We start from the raw sequence: 18,074 nt of genomic DNA, 5'->3' as shown, positions 1-18,074 counted from the left end.
AGAGAAAGGTACAGGAGTGAGTTGGTGAGGGAGTGTAAGGGAGGACAGGGTAGAATACGTGAGGAGGCTGGTGTGGAAAAGCAGCGGGAGGGGAAGCAACGAGGGGGGAGCAACGAGGTGAGGGGAAAGCAGGGGGGGGGGGGGCGCAAAATATATTGAGTGCCCCCCGTAAAGGGAGAGGAGGGCATATGGCTAAACCACACGGTAAAGGGTACATGAAGTGGCAGGTGAGGGAGGGCAGAGGGGGCACACGGGGCTGCTGCTGAGGGAAGAAGGGGGCACATGAGGGGGTGTCATACAGGGCATGAAGAGGGTGCGCTAGGCGGAGGCTGGTGAGGGAGGGCAGAGGAGGCACACGGGGCTGCTGCTGAGGGAAGAAGGGGGCATATGAGGGGGTGTCATGCAGGGCATGAATTGAGTGCGCTAGGGGGAGGCTGGTGAGGGGCAGCAGAGGAGGACCCGTGGGGGCGACGTGGGAGCAGGAGGCTGGTGAGGAAGAGCAGCAGAACACAGGGGGGTGCACGTCGCCCGCGAGGCTGGAGAGGGAGACCAAGGGGGCTGGAGAGGAGAGGGGAGGGGAAGGAGGACACGCAGAGTCGAATGAGGGAGAGGAGGGACGCTCACAGGCTGGTGAGGGAGCGCAAGGAAGTGGAGGGCACAAGGGGCTGGGGAGGAGGGAGGTACAGAGGCTGGTGAGGCAGTGGAGGGCATAGCAGGAAGCTGATGAGGAGGCTCGCGGAGAGGGAATAGGAGGGCACAGCAGGAGACTGGTGAGAGAGAGCAGGGGGAGGGGAGAGACCGCTCACCAGCTCTGGTTGAAGGAGGAAGGTGGAGGAGGAGGAGAGAAGGAGGGGCAGGGTCCGGCCCCTCTCCCTGCAGCAGCCTGCCTCTCTCCACACCGCCTGCCTCATTGTGTGCTCAGGAGACAGAGTGAGTCGGCGCTCTCCCACCAGCGACTGCCCTTCCCTCCCCAGCCCTACCTGCACAAAGAGACACGTGAAGTCTCATACCGCCAAGGAGGAGAGGGCGCAGCCTCCAGGTAAGGGTGAGCCGGCGACACTCACATTTTGGCCTCGGGGCCCCACTATCAGGAACAACCGTCGGGGCACTGAGACCCCCCCCAAAAAAAGTCCCCTTTTGCGCGGCGATTCCTGGCAAGAAGCGCTTTTAGATTTTGTAACCATCTTTGTTGGAACATCAAGAGTGGTCATAGCCCTCTTTTTGGACACCACTTTTCTTTATTCTTCAGGGGGCTGGAACCCCCAGATTTCAATAGGGATGTATCGACTTTTTTTTTTTAAATCTCGCCTCAAGCCGTTTGCCTTTATTATTATTCCAGCCCCCCCCCCCCCCCCCCTCCTCCCGGTGCAAACTTTACCTGCTGCCCTTTGTCTTTGCGGGGGTGCCTGGACCCCCATCAACACTCAGGGAGGGTAATCTACAGCCTTTAATTTCTCCCAAGCTCCCCTGTCTGGTACAGCCGCGCACCGCTACCCTTGCACGTTTTTCGAGGTAGGTTGATGTCAGGGATTCGCCCCCGAAAGGTTTTTGTTGTGGAACACATTGGGGTGCTCTAAATGTCCCCAAGATTTTGTGGGAAGGCTGGTCTCTTGTAGCAGTCACTTTGGCATTCATTCATTGGTGGTGTGTGTGGTGGGGGGGGGGTTATTTTTTTGTGGCTGCTCCTGATACTTATTTTGAGGGGGGGGGGGGGGGGGGGTAGGCCTTGTAACTAGATGTTACCATAGAAGAACGTAAGAGCCAGTGCCTGATCACATTTTATCGGATCCTAATGGTTTTTTTTCTTCTTCACGGGGAGTGGGTGTTGGGAGGGGGATAACAGCTTAGGAGACACGTACTGCTGCTAATGCTTATTTTTGAGACGGTGGTCAGGCTAGGGACAACGAGTCATGTGATGGATGGTTCTGGCTTTGCCAGCTCATGTGAAGACATGTTAGTACTTTGATTGTAGCTTTTGTGGGGCAGGTGAGGATGTTGGTTCTGTACCTCCAGGTTTCCCAAGTCTTGCGATGGGTGAATGGCTATGGGCATATCCTATCCCCTAAGGGTGTAGGAAGTAGGCGAAGACTGTGGCTGGGACTGTCCCTGCGGGCATTTTAGTGTCGGGCGAGAATCCTGTCTGGTGCTGTCCTGCAGGTTTTGGTGAGGCCTACTAGGGCTCTGGTTTAGAGTTCTCTGGAACTGCAAAATAATTGCTCTGAACGTTTTTAGTGGAAGCTGATGACTGTGCTTGCTACTGTCCCTGCAGGCTTTTGTGTGCTGCTGACGACGACGCCATGCCTTCGGTGATGGAGAAGTCGGTGACCTCGGGAATCCTGTCCCGAAGCAGGGCCAAGACGGTGAGCAACGGCTCGAACCCCCACTCGGAGGAGGACAGCAGCGAGGAGGAGCACTTCCAAGGTAGGCTCTTATTTTCTTGCAGTGGCCGGTCTGGCTGGAAGGCCTCGTGATGTCTTCACGTGGCAGGGTTGTGTCCAACTCACTGATTCGGGCAGTGGTGGCCTCACTCTTGTGCACTGTTATGCTACCCAACAGGGGTCTTCTAGTTCTTCCTTTGAGACTTGGAGCTAATGGCTGGTCTTTGAAGCCCCCTTGTCCTACAGGGGATACCGATGAATGTCTCCTCCAAGCTTCTCTATGAGATGGGGTTGGAGTGGGTGTTCTGCGTGGTCTGTAATGGAGCCTGGATTAGTTGGCTTTAAGCAGGGTGAGCTACTACCACGTCTGAAGAGGTTGCATTGTCTACTTTTAGCATTTCACAGCCAGTTGTGGGTGGCCTCAATTAATGATCTCCACCTAGACAGGGGTCTGGGGTGTTTTCCCTGTTCCACACTGTGATTGATGCCCTAAGGTGTGTGTGTGATGGTGATGGGGGTGGGCACACCCTACCCAAGTCTCAATGGTAGCAAATTTCTGTTCTTTCACCATTTTAATCTCTTGACTACACTGAAAATGTCCCCAAACTAGGGCTTGATGCATTATCCATCTGTGCAACTTATAGGTGCTGTGTATTAGACTCCAGGGAACAGTGATCTTGCCTACACCCTGAAACGGGGCCTTGCAAAGCTAATCCGAAACTCTGGCTTTCTTTTAATGCTGATTAGCAATTTGGACCAAGGAGCCCAAAGAAGGCCCTGCAGTAAGGAATATCGGTATCCAACCCTCACCAGAAAAGTCTGTTTGGGATTTTACACATCCTTAGGTGGCTTTGATGTGTGCTAGTGCAGCTGCTATGGGTTGTGGTCACCTCCATCTCCTGTGAATGGGTGTGCCCTTCTGATAAGTAGGTATAGGATGGGGGAGGGACTGAGTTGGAGTGCCATGGCTTGACTGCATCAGAACTATTAACCCAATAGCAATGGATTGTTTTTGAAGTGGAAGCTCCAAGCTCTTGGAGGCCTGCCTTGTGTCAGTTCCTAAGTAGATGGCTACATGTTAGAGTTCAGATCTTCACGTAAGAGCTAATCCTTTTCAGGAGGAACTCACAGGCAGGATTTCATTCTTATGGCAAAATTGCCAAGGAAAGTCTGAGCCCTGAATCGTCCTCTACGTCAATACATTGTTCACCTTGGATCAATAAAACGACCTTTTACCCCTCTCTGTGGGAAGAGACCAAAACACTAGTAAAACTAGTAGAACCAAACTGAATGATAAAACCGGTACAAGCATCATCCTAACATCTACTTGAAGTGCAGGGCGCAGTGGACCTCAGGCGTTTTCTGGTCTACAGTTCAGTCATTTCCCTGATTATATCTACATATGTCCATGGGGCTGGACAAGGGGTTCCAGTGAACTGAAGTGAACCCCAAGTTGGCTCTCTTGGTAAACTAATAACATGGGGAGAGAACATGAACTGTCTACCTGTCATGTACCACTAAAACAGAACACAGAATTCCTTGAAGAATTAAGCCCTTCTGTAAGGCCATTCGTTTGTGGGTGGTAAGAAGTGCTGCATGAAGTAGATATTGCAGACTGTGTGTAGCACTTCAGAAGATGAGATGCCCATATCTGGGATAATTGCTGCTAAGATGCAGCCAACATAGCAAATATTAACTGTCTATCTGGTCATACAGGATAGGATAGTATTTGTAAAGCGCACTATACCCAAAGGTGTCAAGGTGCTGGGCAGAAACAGCAAGGGAGAGAAGCGCAACAGCAGATTAAGAGGGGAATAGTCATGTTTTCAGTAGATTCCTGAAAGCAGGAAGAGAGCTTGCAATGGCGGGGGGGGGGGGTGAGTTGCAGAGCTTGGCAGAGGCCACCGAAAAGGAACTGTTGCCTCATCTGGATCTGCATAATCTGGGCAAAACCAATCTGTCCTGTATGGATCTCAAAGTCCTCCCTGGAGTATATCGTTGAAACGAGGATTTAAGTTGGAAAAGCCATTGCTATGCATGGCCTTATACACTGTACTTAAGACCTTGAATGAAATACACTCCCTGATGGGGAGCCTATGTAAGGAACGGATCCCTTCTCTGACAGACTGAGGGTTGGGGATGTTTAGAATCAGTATTGCTGCTGCGTTCTGTACAACCTGGAGCTTGTTCAGAGATGCAGAGGTGATATATTGAGGTATAGTGCGTCACAGTAATCGAGAGGTAATCAGTGGGATGATAGTGGGCTGATGTAATTCTGAGGGAATGAGTGGAAGCACCTTTCTGATGGTTCTTAGAATATAGAAACATGTGCCAACTGTACGATTGACTTCGGCTTTGAAACAGACCCTCACCAAATATTACCCCCAGATTTTTTGCTGTACTTCTACTGGGTACCAGGTGGCGTGTTCCAGGGCCAACCAGATTGTGGTGCTTACCACTGGTGCATGGAGGCTGAAGGATACTGGACCGATCTGCTCTCCCCTTGCAAATGGTACCCATAGTTGCGATGGAACCAAAGAATTCTGGTCTCCCCTTAAACTTGCCTGACTGTTGGCTAGACTTGCATGTCTGGGAGTGAGGTGTTGCATCTGCAATAATGTTGATCAAGGAAAATTGCTGCAAGGGCTAGGATGTTGTCCACGCTTTTCTCATGTGGCCACAGAAGGCACTTCTGGGCTTACGTGCAGGAACTCAGCTCTTCTCTACTGCGATGCGGTCATAGTTTGCTGGGGCACTCGGATGGTCCGGTCCATTTTGCTAATGGGGGGTGAATTGCTAATGGATCCGGGTTTGTGCTCACTTGGGGTTTTGCACAGTACAATGACCCACTCAATTGTTGTTGGCACTCCTGCCTAGGCGAGCAAGCATCCAAGGTTCCATGGCTGCTCACACAGTTAGGTACTTTTCACACCACATGCTAACTATGGGATATTCCTGATGCTTCTTTCTTATGGCAGTTGTGGGATTACTGAAATGTACAGTGCTGGTCCTGTAGCAATGTGGCTACCATTCTCTGTGAGATTTCTTTCGATCATTCCGTCCTGATATACTGTTCCAGCATTGCTGTCAGTCGAAGTGACGATTTTGGTCAATTCATTGTGGTTGCTTTCGAGCCTTGCCGATTCCGATCATGTGCTGTGTGTTCTAGTAGGATACAATAACTATGAGCTTTACTTTAATATAGCACACCTCTTCTGACCTCTCCTGAGCCATCTAGCCCTTCACTACTGAGTATTTCAGATCTCTTGAACCGTATTAGATCCTAAGTTTTGCCCAGCAACTGAAATAAGTTGTGACAACTTCTGTGGCACTGTACCCAACTACTACTCCACCACCCGGCTTGAGAACCTTCATCCTCCAAGCAAATCTTTTCCTACTTCTCCACCTTTAAATAACACCTCACTTAGCTCATGATCATCTTAGTCATGAAGGATCGCTTGCCTGGTTTCAAGGTGGACGAAAGCGAATAACCAGAGGACCTAAGATCAACACCTCTTGAGGTTACATTCAATAAGTTTGTCTCTGGAGAACCGTATCAACTCGTTATCATCATCTGCTAGCTACCTAGATATCAATCCTAGAGTTAAGACATGGGTCCTCCATTGCAAAAAGTATAACTGGAGCGAAACTAGGTTGTAGTAAGGCCTCCCCATGTGGGCAGGTCCTCTTCAAACATTCTGAAACTACAGGATCACAAGAGCAATGCTTATGGGGACGAACCCCAAAGGTGTTCTTGTCTCCCTAGACCTAACAAAAATGCACTGATTGCCAGTCAAGGAAATAATCACATTTCATACCACCAGCACTGGTTTATAAAGTAGTAGGCAGAACAGCACCTCAGTATTTGAAAGACAGTCTGCAGGTCTTTGAGAGAGACGAGATGTAGATGAAACAAGAAAATGTAAAGGACCAGAGCAGGTCCCAAGGTTTTTTCTTGGGGAGTCTGCTGTCGGTACTACTGTATGCTCTGGTTACTGTACACCAAGGCTGTCTAGGTTTGATTCAACCACCATGCCTCTTTCTAGCACTACCCTTCACTCTGTCTCCTATCTAACTCTGCCAGGTTTTTTCATCCCTGCTTTCACCATATATCACTCTTCCTAGCTTTGTGTCAAAGTCTGACGTTAAAAATTAAGTGCTAATCCTCAAAAATGAATGCTGGTGCCCACCACCTGTAAACACTTGTGCAAACTGAGGTAAAGATGTAAATCTGAGATGAGCACAGGGGAACGCCTGAGTTTAAGGAACATTTATTCCTATGTTCTCTGAACAGCATCCTTGTCCTTAACCATGCGAAACTTTAGAGTTACAATTACAAGACAGAAGCAAGGGATTTCAGTCATCAGTCATATCACCTTGCCAATTAGTTCTAGTCTGTTTTCAGTGTGTACTAAACATACCAGAAGTCAGTTAATCCCTGGATGGAGGTCACAATTATTTTTATGCAATTAGTCATAAGGAAGTTACTCATATGTGACCATTCAATGAATAGTTGGATAACAACTTAACATCTCTCCTATCCGGGCTGGCACTTCTCGCTCTCAGTATCTCCACTTCCTGTAGGGATTGAGGTGGTCATGGACAGGTTTTTTTTGCATGCGGCTCCAAGTTCCAGCCATCCTAGTTATTTTAGGGCACCTTGTCTCTTTGCTGACCATCTAGTTCGGGCACAGGGACTGAAGTCTTGCTGTAGGTCAGCAGGGGTTGTAGGGCAGGTTGGCCTCCATGTAGGCCATGCGTATTCCAGGCTGTAAGTGTGGAGGTCGGGTGGTCAGGGACTGGAGGGGAAGCCTGTCCAATGCAAATTCATGGATATTTTCCAAAAGGGAGGGATGGGTGACTATATTGGCCAGAACATGCACGCAGACTCATTACTAAAATGCTCAGCTCTTAGCTAGTTGGTAGGAGCAGTGGTGCAGAGGTAGCTCAGATGCTGCAGAGGGGTTTCTAAACCGGAAGTGACACTTCCCAGTTGAATCGCTGTAAAACGGGTTAACCAGAGCCACCTCTTTCTTTGCCACCCAGTTTTATCTGCCTGTGTCTACTCTGGCCCCACCAGCCCCAACTTGTTCATTAGCTCCCCGAGAGGCTCAAGATTTTGCAGTTTCTTTGACGCAGCCTGCCTCCCCTCTCGTCAATGGTTTCAGAGCAGTGTGCCTGGTGTTTACCAGTGGTGTATAAAGGCCTCTGGTACTATGGCCTTCTATTGGCTAATCATCTACACATGACTTAACTCAGTAGCAAGTTCAGGCTTGTTTCAGAAGGCAGGTGTAAGGCATTGGAACTCTGATACTGCATGGCACGTGTAACTATACTGCATACTCCATATCTGGCAGGCCAGAAGCAGAGGTTTTTAGATGCCTATAGTTTACTACAGTTGTACGCAAATCTAGAAGTTTATAACCACTTCTGTGACGGATATGCTCCTAAATTCTACCACTCGGCAGTGTTTTAAAAGACTGGAGACAGACCTGTCAGACAGTATGGTACAGTGCATCATGTCTGTAATGATATATATGTATTCCATATACCATGGCCTTTTGGTATTACTAGATGCAAAGCTCAACACTGGGCGATTCTGAATGAGTTTCCAGCAAAATAAAATAAAAATATTTGAAGCCCCAAACCCCTCCTCCTACTGGAACAGGAATCCCACCGAGTCCAAAAATGTTTCCAGGGTGCCAGACGTCACTTCTCGCAATGTCTCAGTGTCCTGTTCAAGGGATTACCAGGGTCCGATAGTAAGTATCAAGGGATCACTACCCCAGAATTGTCAGGCTGTGATAGTTTTTTGGTTCGTTAGGGCAGTCACTAGACCCACCAGTTGGGAACTGAAATTTAGGAATGTGACCCAACCACAGTTACCTGGAAGTTACTCCTGAATGGTGAGTGTTAGAGTCTTTCCAAATGGTCTTCGCATCAGTTCAGTGGGTTAGATGCAACTGGATGCTGTCCCAAGGTCTGAGTTTGCGAGGAAAACCTCACTGCCCTCCTGAGGTTGGAAACTGAGACACAGGCTTACCGCGCTCAATGCAGAGTGCCTGTGTTGGCAGGTTCTTAGCTTCAGGTCACACTGGTTGATCCTAGGCAGCTAAGCTTTAAGTTCTTGGCACACACCCTTGTGACACATTCAAAGATGCTTCACTCATCTGGCCCTTGCTGTTTATCTTCCTGAAGGGGCCAGCTTCTTCCGCTAACACCAGGTAGTCCAGCTTCCTGTTCTTGCAGACTGTCTGTTAGCAGTAGGACTTCTCCAGAGTAAGAGCTTGAAGGGAAAGGGCAACCAGTAGGGTTCTGTTCTGCTAGACGACACGCCGGGTTGGTGCAGTTTCTTTTGAAGGGCAAAACGTGAGGCATTTAATCAAAGTATCTTACTTTTAGGTGTGGGGGTTGGAAGTTATGGCCAACAATGAGGAGCTTCCATCAAAATCTGAACGCGCTCGACTCACCACCCCCTTTTCTGAATCGTTTTTGGCCACTATAGGTGTGGCAGGGTATACTCAGACATGAGTCCCTTTCTCACTGCACCATCAGGATTCAAGCAAGCCGGGCCGAAGACGGCTGAAATGCCAGAAACCGGTCCCCGGTAGCTTGTCTCCTTTCTGGTGAAGAATTGGCTTGGTAGTTTAGTCTGCCCTGTTCCCATGATGCACTGGGCCAGGGACAGACTGATCTGCATATAGCCAGGTTCTGAGCTGGGATGGTGCATTGAGATAAATAACGGTGATGGATCAAGCCCTGATCTTTGGACTGGGTAAGAGTGGTCTGCCTAATTCAGACACTCTGTTCATCATCACCCCCTTTTCTGAATCGCGCTCCACTCAGGGCACAGTTCACCTTCCCCACTTTATTGAAGCTGCTGGTAGGCACTGGGCACGGTTTTGTGAATTGCCCCAAATGGATACCAGGCAGGAACAGCTAAAAGTTTGTGACAGGACACGAAGTATGGGTAGGGACTGATCCTGTGGTTGGCAGGGAGAAGATGTCTATTCTCCGAAACACACATTTGGAGGTTTCACCAGGGAATCGTGTATCTGCAGGTTGTCACACCTTGAAGCTGGGAAACAAGACCCGAGACAAGCTGAAAGGAGGACCTCTGTGGACACCATTCATCTTGCACAAGGTTTCTTAGTCCCATGCCGGTTTGAAACGTCCCATACGGTAAACAAAGCTCCACATGACAGGAAGCAAAATTAGGACAATTTGGGGGGAGGAGGGCGTACAGGTGTACAACTGAAGGCACTCTCCCCTCCTGGGTTAGAGGCCTGTGTTCCTGATACTGTAATTGGCTGTCACCAACTGCCAGGTAATCCGTAGCCTGGTTGAAGGAGACCTAGTCGCCCTCCACTCTGGGCTGGGCTCTGCTTTGCGTGCACTGTACTGTCACTCTTTGCTTAGCCGTGCAATTGACAACTAAACTCGGCTTGTAAAAGGCCACGCTCGCTGCAGTATGGCTACACCCGTGCACCGATACCAGAGGTGAACCCCTTCGGGCCTGCAGCTGCTCGTTTTGTCTCTGGCAGTGCCGAAGCTTTAGGATCTGGTTGTAACCCTACTCGGCGCGAGGAAGTCCCAGGGGTGAAGCAGGTGGGCAAAAGGTCTGTCCTGAGATGGATTTCTTGGTAAGTGGGCTTGGCAGCGTGTTTGGCGCCTAGCTGTGCCAGGGCGGATTGGAGAGAGGGTGCCTATAAATGGAGTTCCTTTTGTGTGATCTGGGAGTCTGGCATTGTTTCAACGGGGCCTATCCTAGCTCCCAAAAGTCCACCTCCCTTGATCACCGATGAGTGCGGGCGGCCAGGAAACCATACCTCACTAAAGACATGGGGATATGAGCGTTATTTGATAACACGCCAAATGTTGCCAGAGGAAAACCTTTGAACTGTCCTTTTATTGTTTATTCACAATCTAAACTAGCTCGTTTTGTCTAGGGGTGCAACAGCAACTCCCGCGCCCCTAGTCCCTGCGCCAGCCACTGAATGCTTAGAGCGCCCTTTCACGTGTATAGGTATGGTGGCGCTATACAAGAAGCACATTAGATAAACCGTCTTTGGGGCTTTGTGACCTAGGGAAAGCGGGAATGTCAGGGCTCACTCCCTGAGCCCCGTTTCCCTTTTGCTTCTTTCCGGTGTGATTCTAGTCGATCTTGCTGGTACCGGGGTGTTCGGTCACAGTACTGGGTCTCCAGGGAACACTGCAGATGTGCAGGGGTGCCCTGGGGCGGTCTGAAAACGAGGCTCCAGAGGATACGTCTCTCGCATTTAGACACACAAGCGGGGAGGAGGGGCAGAAGGCCAGCTGCCGGGGCCTCCCACCCCCGCCATCACAAAGGCCTCCTTGCACTACCAGCTTCAGGGGCCTGTCGGCTCACCCCTCCCATGCCCTGCACACAGACGCTCTGTGCAACGCCATCCCTGGAGATGCAGTGCTCGCAGCGGCCCGCGCCCCTCCCTGCAGTGCCTGCTCCAGTGTGCCCTCTGCTCAGCCGAGCCCTCCCCGCAGTGCGAGCTCCAGGAGGATCTGGGCTGAGAGCCGCATGCGCCCCTCCCTGCTGTGCTCACTCCAGACGGCCATGTGCTCTCGGCGGTCTGAACCCCTCCCTGCAGCGCTAGCTCCGGGGGGTCCTCTGCTCACGCGGCCTAACCCACAGCACCGACCACCGCTGAAGCCGCCCTGCCCCCTCTCGGCGGTAGTGCAGGCTCCAGGGGGTGTTGTGCGCACGCAGCCTCCTACCCCCCCCCCCCCCCCCCTGTCGGCCACACAGGGGAGTGTGCTGTAAGCGCCCTTCCCCCTCCTTGCAGTACCGGCCACAAATGGTGCTGAAAGGGGCCAAAGCCTCCATGACCATGTGCGCTCTGCGACCAAAACCCGCCCTATTGTACCGGCCACCAGTGACGCAATACAAAATGATGCCCTCTTACAGATTGTAGTGAGCCCCCCGTATCTCACAAATATGCTCCGTCCTTGGGCTGAATGCCCTCGAGGTTTGCCCCCGACCGGCCGGACACAAGGGCTGCATGAAACCGCCCTGCCCCTTCACTTTATCACTGGCCACAAGAGGCGCTGTTGAAGCGGCCTACTGCCTCTGTACTGCCAGAGGAGGTGCTGTTCTGAAGGAGGCCTCTCGCCCCCCCCCCCATGAGGTGCAGGCAGTGTGGAAATGTCTCCGCCCCCCCCCCCCCCCCCCCCCCGGTAGTACAGGCTCCGCAGGTGTTGTGTTGAAAGCGCTCTTCCCTCAATGTTATGCCAGGCGCGTGAGGTGCTGTATTGAGAGCTCGCCCTCCTCCCTACCAGACTCCATGATCTGTTGTGCGCACGTAGCCTCTCCCTGCTGTACATGCCACCGGAGGTGTTGTGCTCAAAGCGCCCCTTCCATTCCCTATTTTACCGGCAACATAGGGTGCTGTGCTCAAAGCGACCTTGCCCCTTCCCCGCCCTGTAGTACCGACTCCAAGCGGTGCTGTTTAAAGCGCTCTGATCAGCTCCATATTTTACCGGCCACATGGGGTGCTGTGTTGGAAGCCGGCTGCACTCTCCCGGTAGCACAGCGCGGGCGGTAGTGCTTCTGCTGACGCAGTCTAACCCCCTTCTATCGACCACGGGAAGTGCTGTGCTGACGGGGGCCTAGCCATCTGCACAGCGTAATACTCCACGAAGTGAGGCGGTGAACGCGTCCTGCTGCTTTTCGGCAGTATTGGTCCTAGGGCATGCTGTGTTCACACAGCCCACCCCTCTCTATTTTACCGGCTCCACGGTGCATTGTGGCCACCTAGTCTCCCCCATGTTGTACGTGCCACAGGAGGTGCTGTACTCGCTCAGCCTACCCCTTCCTGTTCTACGCCCACAGGAGGCGCTGCGCTGAAAGCGTCCTCTCCCTCTAGAACTGGCCCACACGAGGCGCTGTGCTGAAAGCGCCCTCTCTCCCTCTAGAACTGACCATAGGAGGCACTGTGCGCCCTTCTCTCCCTCTAAAACTGGCCCACGGGAGGCGCTGTGCTGAAAGCGCTCTCCCTCTAGAACTGACCATAGGAGGCGCTGTGCGCCCTTCTCTCCCTCTAGACCTGACCATAGGAGGCGCTGTGCGCCCTTCTCTCCCTCTAGACCTGACCATAGGAGGCGCTGTGCGCCCTTCTCTCCCTCTAGAACTGACCATAGGAGGCGCTGTGCGCCCTTCTCTCCCTCTAGACCTGACCATAGGAGGCGCTGTGCGCCCTTCTCTCCCTCTAGAACTGGCCCACAGGAGGAGCTGTGCTGAAAGCGCCTTCTCTCACTCTAGAACTGACCATAGGTGGCGCTGTGCGCCCTCTCTCCCTCAAAAACTGACCCACAGGAGGCGCTGTGCTGAAAGCGCCCTCTCTCCCTCTATAACTGGCCCAGGTGCCGCTGTGCTGAAAGCTCTGTCCCTTCCCAGGGCCACAGGAGGTGCTGTACTCACTCAACGAACCCCCTTCATGTTGTACGCCTCCTGGAGGCGTTGTGCTGAAAGCGCTGTCCATTCCCTTTTTGCGGCCTCAGGCGGTTGTGTGCGAACTGCGACATGGCCCTCTTTATAGTGCATTTTCCCACAGTGGGGTGCTGTTTTGAAAGCGTCCAGCCACCTCCTTGTAATACCGGCTGCACGAGGTGTTGCACTCGCAGACTACGCCATCCTTGTTGCACCGGCAACAGGAGGCGCTGTGCCCCTTTATCCAGCCAAAGGAGGTGCTGTATTCATTCAGCCCCCTAGGCCCCCCGCCCCACGTTGTATGGCCCTAGGAGGCGCTGTGCTGAAAGCGCCCTCTCCTCAAGAACTGGCCCCAGGAGGCGCTGTACTCCCTTATGTATCCGGCCAGAGTGCTGCTGTACCGAAAGCGCGAACACCCTCTCGATAACCGACTAAAGGAGCTGCTCTCTGTGGCAGCCCGCCCTTCCCTAATAAACGCCACAGAATGTGCTGTGCTTAAAGCGCCCCCCTCCCCCATATTTCACCGGCCACAGGAGGTGCTGGGCCCACGCAGCCTGCTGCCTCCAATTAGTACCGGTCCAGGAGGTGCTGTGCTGGCGATGGCATACCCCACCCTGCAGTACAGCACTCCCCCGCGAGGTGCTGTGCTGACAGGGGTCTGCCCTTCCTGTGTTGCTCCCTCCAGAAGGTTCTCTGCTCAGTGGCAGCACCCTTCCCTGCAGTGCCAGCTCTGTACAACAGAGACACAGACCTACGCCCCGTAGCTTGCAGATCCAGTCCTGTGCGAAGAGCAGTCTGGCCAGCACACCGCCTCCCGTGCAGTGCCAGCTGCAGCGGCCCCAGCCACCCCCACCCCCTCCAGGACGCGCTGTCTGTCCTTCCTCAGTGGCATCATGGTTCCTCCTCCCTCCCGCCCTTCCCTGCAGCGCCAGCCCCAGAGGGCCCCGACCTCATGGCCGGATGTGAGCTTTGTCCTGTGAATAGAACAGGGGTTGTCCTGGGTTTGTGTGGGGGTGGTGAGGGTAGTTAGGCCCTCGGCAGCCTCTTGCGGGCAGCCTGTGCCTTCTGATTCACCAGCGAAGGGGGGAGACACGACTGACAGATCCCAGGACTTACAGTCTCTGCCTTAAAAACAGGCAGGAACCCTCGGGAACACTGCATGGATGTGGGGCCTGATCATACACGTCAGAAAGACCTGTCAGCAGGAACCTCGATCTGCCCTGCAGGGAGAAGGGATTGCAATGCCTCCTCAGCCCGGGCCTGCCTAGGGAGGTAGACTTGTCTACGCTAAATCCAGGCCTCTTTGAAGGAAGTACCTCTCTTCAAACGCGGGGCTGTTAGCAAAAGAGCTGGGTCACGAGCCTTAGGCCTCGTGCAGACGGGCTTATCAGCTGGATGCCTATCACCTCCTGCAAGGGGGGGGGGGTGATCCGCATGAGCGTCCTGCACAAGAATGGGTTATCCTGAACCTGAGGACCTTCCGGGGAGGGAGCTATACCATGCCAGGGCCTACTGCAGGAACTGCGTTTACCACTGACCGCTTTGCCTCTTGCAGAGCACTGGGGAACATACAACCAAAGGGGGCTCCTTGTATGTGGGGGTATCTGGTCCATAAAGACCTCATGCCTCCTGCAGGAGGGGACCCCCAAGCTTCTCCTGCAGCAGCATGGCTGGCAGGAACCACCGGGCTCCCTCGGGAGGGTGGCTCAGGAACGTGGACCCCGGGGCTGCTGCTGGAGGAGGGCTTATGGTGAACCCCCTGGCCTCTTGCGGAGGGGATTATCGGCTGTAGCAGAATGTGCTTGGCTGGAGAGACCAGTGGAAATGTGTGTGACAAGAGGGCGGGGCGCTGAGCGTGGGGAGGTGGCGCGATGGGGGAAACAGGGTCACCATGTGGAGCGTGTGCGGAGAGCGCGGGGCCAGGGGCCTCTTCTGTTCAGTGGAGAGGAGGGGCGAGCCGCGCCATTATTGTGTACCTCCTAACCACAGCCACCCCTCCCCCACACCACTGTAAACGTGGACTGTGCCTATAACACATGGATAACATAACCTTCGACACTTGATTTTATGTCACGTTGCGAGTGTCAGGATTATGTAGTGTTATGGAAAGGGTTGCAAAACACAGTCCCTCCATTTTGGGCCACCCACCCTATTGGCAGGCTGTCCACAACAACCAGCAACAAAGGACTGTTCCCGAGAGGACTGGTTTCTGTTTAATGCTGACTGTGTCTGACTTGCACAGAAAATAGTTTGGTGCACCGAAATAAGTGCCCCCCTTTAGTGAATTAGGAGGCTAAAAAAGTGGCTCATATTTTCAAATTCGGACAATTTTGAACTTGAAGAGACATTGTAACAGTGTATTGAAAGGTATGTGATAGGCCACATGGATTTCAGCTTGCTGCAGGCAACGATTTTTTAAATATCGGGGAAATCAACAGTCAGACCTGCCCAGAAGACCATAAAACAGGCTCACGAATAGCCAAAAAACTTGCCCACACACAGTAACCCGGGATTCGGCACTGCCTGATTGCCCTGTACGCCAGTCTACCTCGAATGCTGAGGGGACACAACAGTCTTACAGGCCAGTAAAACCTCCTTATTTGAGGCTTTCTGATTGCTGCCGCCCAGTATGAACTGCAATCAGGGAACGGGGCAACGCTTAAAGGGAGCACTAAGGGGAAGCACAATCGATGTTTAATTGTGTCTCTCGCTTCTCGGGGCAGGTCCACACCGACAGGATGAAAATGTAAACTGCCGCTTCCTTAACCCCGCGATGACCTACCGAACGGGCCAGCAGTGGGCCTCTCTGTCACTCTTAAGGCCTGCATTACTGGGAGGGGGCAGACTTGGATCCCAAAGCAGCCCTGGCAATTTTGTTGGACAACTGTCCCCCTCTCTCCCTGGGGGTGGGAGACAGTGTAATTCACTGTTGCTTTTGTGACAGGGGGCCGGTATTGCTGCAAAACTGACCACCCGTAAGAAAACCGCCCCCCATCGCTGCAAAATATGACCCCACCCTTCCAGCCTCCTGGAGAAATGCCCACTGTGGCCAGTCCGATCCTGCTTACTAGGTGTAGGCCCCCAGTATAAACCCTTTTTGGGGATATTAAAGATAGCTCACACTACACTGTCACTTTTATTACGGTAGAAGTTAGCACACGTTGAAAGAGAGCTTGTTGGTATGTTCCACTGCCATTTTTATTAATCTTGATGCAGTTTCATGCGAAACACATTTTGGAGGACACACCGTAAGAGTTAGCATACTGTTAACTACCTGCCACGACCTGCAATATACTTGAAATAAAAAAAATAAAAAATCGGTTTTAGGCAGTAGCGTGATAGGATAGTTAAGTTGAACAGAATCCACTGTTATTTAAAATGACATACCTTAGGTGGAAAAATGATGCTAATATCGGGGTTCTTGGTCACTTCCTCTCTAGAATGTCTACAAGAAAGGCGTGAAATATACGGGGGGGGGGTTACGTAGAACCCCCAAAGACTAGATTCCTTCTTTTACACTTTTTGATAGCAACAAGAAGACAACCTATGTCAAATAACGCGGGATACCTCCGGTAAGAAGCATGCAGAGTTGCTATAAGTCCCTTGAAGAGGAGGAATTCTACAGATAAGCTACTATTCACTGTGTGATAGTAGATTTTTAACCCACATGCCAACTTGGCCCCATAATTGTTTTTTCTACACTGTAAAACCAAAGGCCTTTAATGGCCAGAGTCTTACAGGCTCACCAGGCCTTGAGTCAGCAAAGTTAACTGACAGATCTTACAAAATTGGACAGGAGCGTTCTCCCTCAGTTTACACAGGTCTTAGAGGTCCAGGCTGAAGAACCATCCCTCTGGTTACAAACATTTCACATGTTCTAGCAGCAGAGCTAGCCGTCAAGTACATTGATATCGGAGGCTCAGAACTCAAAACAGCGAGAGCATCTCAAGTCGTACATATCTTAGGGATTTGGTTAGGAGCGAGGTCCTCAGGTTATGCAGCTCAACAAAGATAAGACAGCTGAGCTATCCTATTAAGGATACTACAGGTTTATTCAATACAGGTATATCTGAGCCGTACAAAGTTTACTGGCACTCATTTTAGACCAACCTTGTTCCTTTCCACAGCCACAAAAAGCCAGAATTATTCACTTTGGTAGATGTTATTTGGAAACCAGAACTTGGACTCTAAAGTTTGCAGAATACAATCTTTAAAGTTTCCAAAGGCTGCCCAGTTACATTATCAAACTGTTTCGAAGGTTAAAAAAAGTAACTGCGGCAGTCCAGGCTCTGTGATTACAGCGGAGAGGATATTTGTTTCCTTTACTTATCTGTAAGCAGAACCAAATTCCAGGTCAAATGTACTCTTTACGGGATTTGCCCACATCATACTGGGAAACAGAAGAAGGAAGAGGAGAATGTATACTACAACGAACCACAGACCACTGCAAAATTGCCAGCCTGGACAATGGGCATGAGTAATCATTTCTTAGACTTTTTGAATGGAATCAAAATCGTCCTAACATCAGCCATATAACTTTATTTTGATCCTCAGGATCCTAAAAGTACACCAAAAACCTAATATCATGACCATATTATTCAGATGAATAGACCGAAGCAGCAAAGACCAGTAATACATAGTTTTCGATATATCACACTCCAGTAACACATCAACAACGTTTCTTGGAAAGGGACTCCCAAGGTTAAACAAATACAAGCCCCAGTAGTTTACACAATCCAATCGCAAATCACTTGCATAGCTAAATAGTTGTTTCTGATCCAGGAAACATTACTAACCTTCCCTTAAACATTATTTTTTGGTTTTGGGTTGAATTATGGCATACATTTTAAAAAATACAATAAGGTCCTTTGAAATGCAAATTCAGAGTAGTGGCAATTCCACTTAAAGCCATAAAAGTGCATGAGAAATTCCTTATCATGGAACATATAGACAGAGTACAAAATCGAAAAGTACAGGCCTCAGCCAGCGTTGAGCTGCAAATTGTATTACAAAAATTCAAAGATTAGAACCAACAGCACCCAAATGAACATTTTGTTGAGCTTAAGGTAAAAAAGACTGGGACGCTGTTCTTAGGGAGGGGTGCGGTGTCACTCAATCCCTTAGAACAGAGGTCTTCAAACTTTTCCAGGTTGAGCCCCCCCAGCTGAATTCCCTCAGATGTTGGGCCCCCCCACCACCCGACAGAAATCTCGGGAATCCGGCACACCACATGA

General features: G+C 51.3%; 1 protein-coding gene across 2 annotated transcripts in view; it reads left to right on the top strand.

Moving 5' to 3' along the window:
• Positions 1 to 911: 911 nt before the first annotated feature.
• RCOR2 (REST corepressor 2) overlaps positions 912 to 18,074 on the top strand; it is a 187,755-nt gene continuing 170,592 nt past the window's right edge. For both annotated transcript variants that reach the window (XM_086938139.1, XM_086938140.1), the window contains exons 1-2: positions 912 to 1,039; positions 2,270 to 2,421. In XM_086938139.1, the coding sequence (XP_086794265.1) occupies positions 2,298 to 2,421 (124 nt within the window). In that variant the 5' untranslated portion in view covers positions 912 to 1,039; positions 2,270 to 2,297. The remainder of the gene's footprint in view (positions 1,040 to 2,269; positions 2,422 to 18,074) is intronic.

The sequence above is a fragment of the Lissotriton vulgaris genome, chromosome 9, assembly GCF_964263255.1.
Source record: "Lissotriton vulgaris chromosome 9, aLisVul1.2, whole genome shotgun sequence".
Taxonomy (NCBI): Eukaryota; Metazoa; Chordata; class Amphibia; order Caudata; family Salamandridae; genus Lissotriton; species Lissotriton vulgaris.
The sequence above is the reverse complement of the archived record's forward strand: the minus strand, read 5'-3'. Positions and strand labels throughout refer to the sequence as shown.